The sequence below is a fragment of the Poecilia formosa genome, unplaced genomic scaffold, assembly GCF_000485575.1.
Source record: "Poecilia formosa unplaced genomic scaffold, Poecilia_formosa-5.1.2 Scaffold211, whole genome shotgun sequence".
Taxonomy (NCBI): Eukaryota; Metazoa; Chordata; class Actinopteri; order Cyprinodontiformes; family Poeciliidae; genus Poecilia; species Poecilia formosa.
Window position 1 is genome coordinate 840,890 of NW_006800150.1, and position 10,636 is coordinate 851,525.

General features: G+C 38.8%; 1 protein-coding gene across 1 annotated transcript; it reads right to left on the reverse strand.

Moving 5' to 3' along the window:
* Positions 1–210: 210 nt before the first annotated feature.
* Positions 211–9,646, reverse strand: LOC103148759 (calcium uptake protein 3, mitochondrial-like). The gene is made up of 5 exons (XM_016679419.1): positions 9,311–9,646; positions 5,443–5,590; positions 3,955–3,986; positions 3,350–3,428; positions 211–383 (listed from the first exon to the last, which is right to left on the reverse strand). Exons 1-5 carry the CDS (start codon positions 9,644–9,646, stop codon positions 211–213), a joined length of 768 nt encoding a protein of 255 aa, XP_016534905.1.
* Positions 9,647–10,636: the final 990 nt, after the last annotated feature.

The window sequence follows — 10,636 nt, forward strand, 5'->3', positions numbered from 1 at the left end:
TCTTTATTTATTATTATTGATGTGTTTCCTTTTTTGTAAAGCACTTTGTGATTTTTATGACTGTGTTTATTTAAAAAAAAATATGGTCAGACGGTATTTTGAAAATGAAATTATAAAATATTTGCTGCAACTACAAGCCTCATCCTGATAAAAGGCTTCAACAAAAAAAAATGGAGAAACTACAAGTTTTGCATGTATATCATTTCCCTTTCAAATAGCAAAAGTCAATCTTGCTGCAAGATCGTAACTGTGGGTAAAAACCAAGTGCCATATCTGATAAAAAAAAAAGGAAGAATATAGTGAAAGAAGAAGGCAGAAGGCCTGAGCAGACTCACTTGTCAGGATGCAGAGCAGAAACAGATACTCCGTGTACGAGATGATTCCTAGTGATGAGATCAAGACAGGAAAGTTAGGAAGGTCACATTTAAGGCATTTTCTGCACTATGTTTACAGAAGTTTAAAGCTCCTGGATCTCAGGGCCTCACACACAGCCGCACACACTGACGCACCCTTAATCCTCCCGGCTGTGGAGATAGAATCTCAAAATGTGTCTTCTGCCAACCGAGCCACCAGCAGCCATTTGGCCCCACACAGCGTTCACAAACGTATCCAGCAGCAGACACGCTTGTTTCTCTGTGAATGTGTGTGTTTGGATAAGTAGGTGGAACATAGCTTAAGGAGTTAGATTTTCTCTTCCTCTCACTTTTTTGTGTCTGATCGCTCAGATAGATCGGAGTGACTCGCTCTCCCGCCGGCGTGCGTGACGAGTGCGTGTGACGGCGAGCATGACACCGGTTGGGAGTCGGAGTGTGAGCCTTGTGTTTAGCTGAATCCAGACTGCTTTGTGTGGAGCAGCTGGTTTGGAACCGGACTCGCTTAAACCGGCGTAGAGCCGGACCTGGAAAGACCAGAATGCTGCTCGGGTTTCTGCAGACAGCCTGAATGTTTACACTGCGACACACTCACGAATAAAGAGTTCAGCAAATCTTAATGAAATCATGATGAAAGGCATAGGACTAAAAATAAAACTTACATGCACCTAAATAATCGCTCACCTAGTTTGGTTTAAAGTTTACATTAATCGTATTTCTGGCTCTCGACAAGAAAGAACACTGTTCTTTGAAAAAATGCCACAGGAATGTCGGAAATAGTGCCACATACTAACAATTTTTCTTTGTACTGATAGTGAATTGGAAATTTTAATATCATGACAACCTTAGCAGCAACAACAGAAACATAAACTCTCCTTTTACAGGAAAAAAAAAAAACCTCCAACAGAATCTGGCTCAGTGTGAGCTGCCATCTGCCACAACTCGCTGAACACAGGCCATACTGTACATCGCTACAACTAGTGTAGATAGTGCAGCTCCTGCAAATACCAAACTCTTCCTTTCGCTCAGTAAATCTTAATAATTGTTCAAAAGACAAATAAACCTGGAATCCAAAGACAGAATCAAGTGTAAGTTCAAGCACCTCATTGATTGTAAAAAAAAAGCTAATTGTTTATACCTACATATGATGAAACTTCTTTAAATTCTCCAAATTTTCCAGTGAAATTATGGTTAACGGAGAAAGTTTCAAGCTTTTTTTTTGCGAGGTCTAGAAAAAACAAATTCTGTAAGTGCTCTGTAGCATCTTAGAATAACCTCAAAAGACAAGGCAGAAAACTGCAAAACTGTGAACTACAGCCATAGATACTAACAGTTCTCCAACTATTTACTTTTAGCCATATGCATCCTTTATGTTAAAGTAGATTGTAAAAGTAAACCAGCCCAATTTCACATTAGCCCCAACAAATTTCCCCTTTTGCAAAATGTCCTTTTGTTAAAGGTTGAGGTTAGAAGAAATGGGACCTCAGACTGCTCACAAGAGGAATTTGCATTAACTCAGACTTGTATGTAAATGTGAAGCCTGATGTAGTATAAATACAGAAAAGCACTGAAATAATGAGCTGTGGAGCTGAGTCCAGCCAACACTGTGCAGTATTACTTGTCTGAATTAGTCAGATCCATAGGAATCCTAATGTATTTCCAGAATTCAGTGATAGCAGTCTTTGTGTTCTGCGGGATGTAGCATTAAGTGTCTTCTGCCATTTACAAACACAGATAAATACCCATATGTAGCTTACACAACAGAAAGTTTTGAAATAAAGCTGAATTACATCAAGGTAAATTACCAAAATAAATGTTTGAAAGTAATTAAAGTAAATTATGTATTATTATTAATGATTGTATTTTCAGCTTTTCACATTCCTCAACTTCGCTACATCCCCATATCATTGTGATGATTTTTTTTTAACTTCTTACCCTCATTTCGTTGTTTTCTACACTTTCAAGTGAAACTAGTCCTCCTACATGTGTCCCTTTAGACCAAACCAAACCCTGGTATAAGATACAACCTGAGCATAATTTTAGTATCATTAGAGAGGAAGTGAATCACACATGGCATGTTATTTTTAGCATCTCCCTGAATGTGTGTGTTTCAGTGTAATTATCACTATGGGGAGTCGGTCCCTGACTGTGCTTTCTCTGTTATCTGCTCCTCTAGCAAATGCTTAATTAGGGCAAGCTTATTTCTCATCTTTCACCAGAGGAGAGGAAAGAAAAGGGGGTTGATTTTTTATTTTTTTTTCCTTTTTCTCGGCAGGCTGTTTTGCTGAGAGGAACAGCATGATGACAACCTGCATTAGTGACACCTACAGTGCAACAAAAACTCACAAGCGTCATTTAATCAGAGATTGAAAACGAAGCCCTGTGCCGTGTTAAAAAACAGCAAAAAATAAAATAAAATAAAAAAACTGAAGGTTTCTCCGATTATTTTAAAGATCTTGTCCTAAAGTCATTTGATTGTTTTTTTTGTTCAGGCAGCGTGGATTTCAGCAAATAATTAATGAAGATATGCAACCTCGTGTGTTATGTAAGATATTCCACTAGTCGTATTAAAAAACTGTCTTTTTCTTTTTTTTTCTTTTAGGAACAAACGAACTAAAGAGGCATCAAGAAAATAAATGTCTGGTGAAGGAAAGTGGTGACTTTTCATCTTGATCAGTGAGCAGCCAATTGGAAATACAAACTATTCAGTCATTAAACACACTACATTACGCACTACAAATTACATTAAGATTGAGAAATAGAAAAACACCTAGCCTTATTTATATATTTTTACAAAACAGAGAAGAGATTTGTAAATCGTAGCGCCTGATTTACAAAGTAAAAAACATTAATGGTATGGTCAGCTGGGTGGGAATTTGTGCACTTTGTACATCAAAAAAATAGATGAGATGAAGATTTGAGCTATAAATTCAGAGAAGTGATGAACTGCTTGTATCCACATGTGTGTGTCGGCTGACCTCTTTCTCTCAGGTTGCGGAACAGTTTGGAGGATCCTCTCCATACGGGAGGAGTATCTGACAAGATTTTCTCCAGTTCCTGACATAAACACACAAAAAGAATGATCAAAATCGCTAGACACTGTAAAGACACAGGGTGCCATGCTCTAACTTGAACTTCATGAAGAAATAATGCAAAGAGTTGGAAAGTTAAATGTCCCATGCAATGGAAAACATATCAGGTAATTTAAAATGATGACTTCAGTGCATTCTAGAGAGAATCAGAAGTTAATCCAAGAAATGTGCGGAGCTGTAAGGAGATAAGGATTTTTACTTGTATCTTGAAATGTTGTGAAAGATTGAAAAGAGCCATGACAACAAAGCAAGAAAGATAAAAGATAGAACCAGAAAACAGGAAAGAACATAAAATAATTTGCGGAAATTACAAAGGACCTGCACATCCTTGCAGCTTGTTTGTTCAATACATGTACAGGCGCTGCAAGTCAAGCTTGTTTAGCTGAAAAAACTATGCAGTGCGAAGAAAACAACAGCAGATGTAACATGCAAAAGATGTTTGCCTGTGAGGAGAAGCAGGAAAAAGGAGAGATATAAAGTGTGTTTCCCACCTGTTTGGTCAGGGACCTCCATGGCCTCTTGTCTGCCAGAGAACAAGACAAAGGAGGAGAAAGACGAGAAGAGTTTGGGTGGGCTTGGTCAGATAGCATCTGTATGATCTAGAAAGGGGTCCTAATGTGCAGGGTACAGTCACAACACACACATCTACAAACACACACGCACACACACACACACACTGTGTATACACTCATCATAGCAGATCCCATTTGGACTGTCTGAAGTAGTCCTCACCTGCCTTTGTAGTATGTGGAATGTCCCTGTAAAAGCACATACTACTTTTGTTCTGTTTTATACAACAAAGTTCATCTAATTCAACTTCAAAGGGGGCAGAGGATGGCGGCTGCTGACAGGTTACGAGCGGCCGTATCGCATGACAGCCGAGATGTAAACACACACATACAGGTGCACGGTTCTGCACGCTATTCAATCATGACTGCTGCAAAAAAAAGAAAAAAAAAAGAAATTGTTTCTGATTGCATCAGCGTGCAATCACATTTCCAAACCTGGAACACTCAAGCTTAGCCCACCAATTTAGATATTTACAAGTTAAGAGAGGGAGAGTACATGAGAGCGAATGGAATGTGTGTCTGCGTGCGTCTGACTAACATTAACCTCAGACTAAACAAAAGCTGTAAAGCCATCTGCTTTGAGGCCGGCTGCTCAGACCTAATCTGTTACAACTAGCAGCAGGCTGACAGAATCGGCAAAGATGTGCTCATAAACCGAGGGTTTTTGACGGCCTTAGAACGTGGCAAAATAAACATGTTAAATAAATCCCAGACACTGATGGAAACAAAACAAAGATCAGTAATGTGAGGCCTATAAAATCCTCTGACGAGTCAGTGAATTTGAGCTCATTTAAAACTAAACTACAAGTCCAAATAAAGGTAGCTAACATGATATGAAGCACAGCTTCCATGACTTATGAAAAAGAAGCATGTGATCAAGTCTTGATTGATTGTGGTTTTCCTCAAATTCAAACAGGCTCTGGTACATAGTACATATTTAAACCCCACTACTGGACGAAGGTAGGGCTGGGTAATAAATCGATTTCAACCAATTCATCGTATTTTTGGTTTTTTAAAGTTTTGCTAACACTCAAAGTAAATCCGGTGAACCTTTGGGTGTAAAGAGTTGATGTTAATCGAATAAATTAAGTGGATTTAACTTTCTTTTTTTTTAACACAATTATGACTGTCACTTGATTTAAAAATTAGATTAAAGTCTTTAAAAATGTAATCTAGTTAATTTGAAGTAATGGGAAAGGATATTATGTGACAGTGGTGATAAATCAACGAGGCATCCCAAGACGCGGAGGCACCAACAGCTCATCAATACTTACCTCAGAAATATTGTTTTTTGATCTTAAACCAAAACATGTGCCACACAAAACATAAGTTGGTAAGATCTTATGCATGTGCACAGCGGTCATATTTTTTTGAAAACAAAAATATAAAACATGAACAACTGATACACACTTCTTGGTTCGCTCATGGTAACGGACTCGATGAAGTTCTGTGGAGTCATGTACAGCTGTCCTTCGTACTCTACAGAGCTGAACATCCGGAAACGATGCTCGTGGGACGACATGTAGACATCTCCATCCTCAAAGTCAAATGGACGTGCCTGCAAAACGTAAAACCAACATTTTTACGTAGATTGTACAGATTTACATCAGCAGTTTGATCAATATGCAAGTTATTTGAATGTGAGTATCATCCGATCTCAGATCAACAGATTTATCAGATCAACATATTTATCTGCGCACCCCTAATATGAAAAGCATAAAATAGTCTACACTACACAGTATGCATGACCAAAGTCAAAATCCTCAGTCTCAGTTTGGTTGAAGTGAACTCTGGCACAGTTTGAATGCATAAGTGAATGCCAAGTGGGCTGGAGATCGCTCCAGAAACAGGAAGTGAACTATAGCACAAGGCATTATGGGTAAATACAACGAACACAAATGTACTAGCACGAGAAATATTTTGTTTTCTTTTGCCAAAGATAAAGGAGAAATTCTATAAACGCTAAAATCTAATGCCTCTCAGTTTTTGTTCAGATTACATGATGAAGAAGGTTGCCCTCAGTGTCTTCTTCAGAGATTTTTGTGTTGTTTCCTTCAGTGGCTCTTGGTGCAGCGCCACCACAGGCGAGGGTGGAAATAGGTTTTTCAAGGGTTGGGTTTATTTGACACAGTGCAGTGTGAAAGTGAACCACACCAGCTGAAAATGTAACAAACGTTGCAACTTTGATTCCCAGTCAAGTGTACCAGACTATCAGGTGTGAAAACATCCTCAGACAAAAATGTTCAAAGCTTTTTCTACAGATCATAGCATTTTCAGCAGTCCAGGAGAAGCTCAGGTGAATACTAATAGGTCGGCTTTACAAACTAAAAACTCCTGTTCAGTTTCGTCAACCCGCCTCCTAAGTCTCATGGACTTCAGCATCCAAGCCTCTTCCTTAATGGTGTACTTTAATAATGAGCATATCCATCTATTCTTGGCACCAAGTCTCGATTCAGCTCTCTGAGATTATAAATAGCATCGGCTCTTCTGCTACAACTAAACAAGAGAATACAGGCACACACAAGCCGGTACTACTTTCTACTTGATTGGTCTCTCCGTCTCTCCCTTTCAGTACAGACCTGTGACTTCAGCTGGATTAGCTGCAGAGATCCACAAAGAGACTGTAGCTGTGCAATTAGCAGAGAGGTTTCCATATTTAAGCTTGTTTGAGTTTGTGCTCGGCTCAGCGATCATGCTAATGAGCATGCTAGTTCATTCATAAAGCTTTGATGCTTCCTTTACCAAACGAGCTCTAGAAGGCGCGAGTAAGAGATGAATAGTTGATTGTAGGGAAGTAACTGTGATGGAGATTAGGAGACTCTGCACCCGTGGGTTTGACTTTCACTAATGAATGGAGTTTTTAAAGTTTTCCAAAGGCAACAAGGCTTTACATCCCATGCCGCTCAACATGACATAGAAGCATGCAGGCTTCACTGAGAAGAGAGAATTATTCATTGGTAAGGAGCATCGACTGGACTTCACATGGTACACTTTGTTCTTGTCTAGTTATGTATCCACCACTAAAACTGCAGCTGATGTGTTGCCTGCTTCTTGTGACTGCACAGCAGATGCTCCAGGTGTTTTCCCCTTTGGCATCTGGGTGTCTCCCCTTCACAGCTGCAGTGTTTTATTTTCTCCCTCTGCCGTTCTCAGTATCGCTTATAAACCAGCCCGTGTTCTAAATAAGTATTTTCTATAAACTACCCCGTTTAAATCCAGTTGTGTCAGTGCGATTACAAAACAGAGTCACCTCAAATTCATTTCTACACTACAATGTAAAAGTATTGATGTTTTCTACACTACAGCAGTTAACTTCATCTTAATGTATTGTGGTTTTATGTGAAAGACCAACAAACCATAGTGGATAATCATACGTGTGGTGTGTTGTTTATATAGTCAGTACTTTCACTGAAATTACAGCTGCAAGTTCAAATAGCAGTTTAACTTTAATTTTAGCTTTAGCTGCATGCTTAGTGTTAGTCTTGTGTTCATAAAAATAAATTACAACTGACAGAAAATATTTTAAAGACACTTTCTTTAATTTCAGTTATTCCTTCTGGGAGTTGACCTAAAGTCAAAGTCCACAACATGATGGGCAAAAAATGGTTGGCCCTTAGCAGGCCAACATCACTCTGAACTACAGAAGCCCAATGACTGAACTGGAGGGTGGGAAAAAATCAGATTTTCTAAAAATAACATTTTTATAAACAGCAAATTCAGTTAATCAATAAAATCAACTTGTTGTCCAGCTCCAGAACCCTCACAACTGACAGGGAAACTGCTTTTGAAAGATCGGTTGCCCAGACTACCGTCAACAGGTCTGCAGCTGATTATTGGTTAGACACTGCATCCCTCAAAAACAGCATTTCAGTTGCTATTGACATTTTGTGAATTATGACATTTCCAGGATACCACTGAATACTTCATTTTTGTTGCTCTTTACAACGTAGTCATAGCTTACTATTGCAGTTTGATAGAGTAAAGCATTAGAATCGCCCATATTCTAATGAAAAGATCATGATGAAATCTAACAAAAAGATTCTGACAATCTTTTCATTGTCAGAATTACCTGACATTGAAAAGATTTATTTAACTCAATTAAATAGTTATTTTTGTTGTTTTTTGTTGTGTTTTGTGAAAATTAACTGATTTGATATGCAGTGCATCAGCTGCAATCGATAGCTTAAGTAGCAGGTTGATTTTACTCCTGAATATATGAAGGAGTTGTTCATAAAAGTTGAGTCTTAGATCACAAGTCTAAGTCAGGTTTTAGTGTGAGTAGTGCAGGGATGCAACTTTGCACTTCCTGACGTGAATATGGACACATTATAGCAGATCGCATCACCACTGTTAAATGCAAAAAATGCTGACTAAAAATAATTTTTACGTCATAGATTTGGCGCCCCCACTGGTGAAGCGCCCCTATTCGTGGCATATAGTTTGTGCAACTGATTAAATCTGACAAGCATCTAAAAGTCAAGTCATCTTCTCTATGAAATATAATCTTATGTTTGATGACCAGGAAAGAGTCAAAAGTGCCAGAAATACTGCTATGCTACTGTAAAGCATGGCAGGTTATAAATTTATTAAAAATACATTTATTTATAACTTTTCACAGGTCTTAACGTAAAAAGGAGGTTAAATTTTAATCCACACAATCGACTCCCGACAGTCTTGAGCTTCAAACCTACAGTCTCAGCAGCAGGACCGTGATATTTGTACATTTTTTTCCTCTTTCAGATAAAATTGTCTTGACAAACATCATGTTTTTATTTCATTTTTAATTTTTTTTAAAGTGTGGTGTTTCCATTTTGAACATTATTGTGTTTACTAAGATGTGTCGGGTTGTTTTTATCCGTCAAAGTGTCACGAGCGCAGCTGCGCAGTGTGACGACGGTTGGAGCGCGTGTTGTCATTTCAGCACCAGAGTGAGAGGGAGAGCGCCACTCCTTCCTGTGCAGCCAAACAGTGAGCGAACTGTTTCCACCGTGCGTGTTGGAAATAAATGACACATTTTACCCACCCAAAAAAGAAAAAGAAAAAAAAAGCTGAGGGAGAGAGGAAAAAACATGGTAACTGCTAGGAAAACCAAAGCGGGAGCTGCGCGCGGAAGGAAGCATGCCTAGAATACACAACACTTGACTTGTTTTCTTAATGGGGTCTCTCTCTTTTTTCGCCCTTAGAGGGGCCCTTGTGTCAACAGAGATTCATTTTTACGTCGCTACGTGTCACAACAGCTAACCGGCTCGCTAGCTGCCTTGTTTTTGTAGCCACGTACCTTCTCTTTAGCTTCAATGGTGGGGATGGACGGCAGCGGCAGACCATTGATGCTGCGTCTCATCATCCTCTTCCTGTCGCTCCACATTTTGTTATAAAAGTACAGAGCCAGGACACCTCCCGCTGCGGCACACAGCCCGGCTGTCAGACACCTCCGAGTCCGTCGTCCGTTCAGGCTGGGAGCCCCAAGAAGCTCGCTTTTAGTCGCAGACCAAGGGTTCAGTTTGCCGGCCAGCGCTGCCGCTCTGCGGAAAGCGGCCATTGTTGCCGTCAGTGCTGCTGCTGTGACTGCAAGTTTAAGGGCAGCTCGAGACTGTCGCGAGTCGACCGGTCTCATCGCGAGATGATGGTGAGGCCGAGAGCGAAGAACTCCTAGCAGGGATTTGATGCTTGACTGAGTGAGAGTGAGTGATTAATCTAATTCACTGTAAATTATTAACGCATATGCGAGGTAGATTGACTGTTGTTGGTTTGTCTTGGACTTTACAGAAAAGCACAAAACTGTCTTAAAACTGAAATCAGTGAAAAGTACAATGAAATACAATTGGAACAAGTTTATGTAAACCGAATAACAACAGAGACACACCTTTTTTCACATTGTGTGAAATTAAATCATCAGACCAAACGTCTGTTATTTTATTCCAGTTAGAAAATATATGTCTTTTATTTGCTAAACATCACAACAACGAGAGAATAAAGACATCAGAAATATATGAATGTCTTCAAAATTAGAAGTTTGCATACAGAATAATGATGATGTCAGGGACTCGGAAACTCCTGATAGGTTAACTGACACAATTTACAATTCAAAAGCAATGCTACCAAATACTGAGGAACTTTTTGTGAACTTCTAACATATTCTCCGATATGTTCTTTGTCTCATTATTGTGGCATTTTACAAATAGAAATGGTAAATCTAACTGACCTAATACAGGAAAAGTTTGGTTTGACTTCAGACAGTGAGGGGGAAAAAAAAGACATATCCTTCTTTTTATTTGGTGTATGTAAACTTCTGGTTTAAACTGTGTGAAAAATGAAAACACATAAAATGAAATAAAAGACCAATTTGTAACACATCAGTAAAATGACCAAACTATACAGTTATATAGGAAATACATAAAATAGCTAATCTCTTTGTGAAAATGAAAACATTCAAACATTCTTTAAAATGTTTTTATCTAAGCTTTTTAAATTTAAAACAGTTGGTTTAACACTTTGCCCTTCCTTGCCTCATTGCTCCCGTGTTTTAAAATAAATACATATTTTTGTCTTTTCTTTAACATAACACAGTTCAATACATAAATTATTTCTGCTGTTTTTAATTCGT

Coding starts and splice junctions, on each gene's coding strand:
- LOC103148759 (XM_016679419.1), bottom strand. CDS start 9,646: ATGAGACCGGTCGACTCGCGACAGTCTCGAGCTGCCCTTAAACTTGCA. Junction 3,429..3,954: donor GGAGGTCCCTGACCAAACAG/GTGGGAAACACA, acceptor TGTTTATGTCAG/GAACTGGAGAAAATCTTGTC. Junction 384..3,349: donor CCGCAACCTGAGAGAAAGAG/GTCAGCCGACAC, acceptor TCTCATCACTAG/GAATCATCTCGTACACGGAG.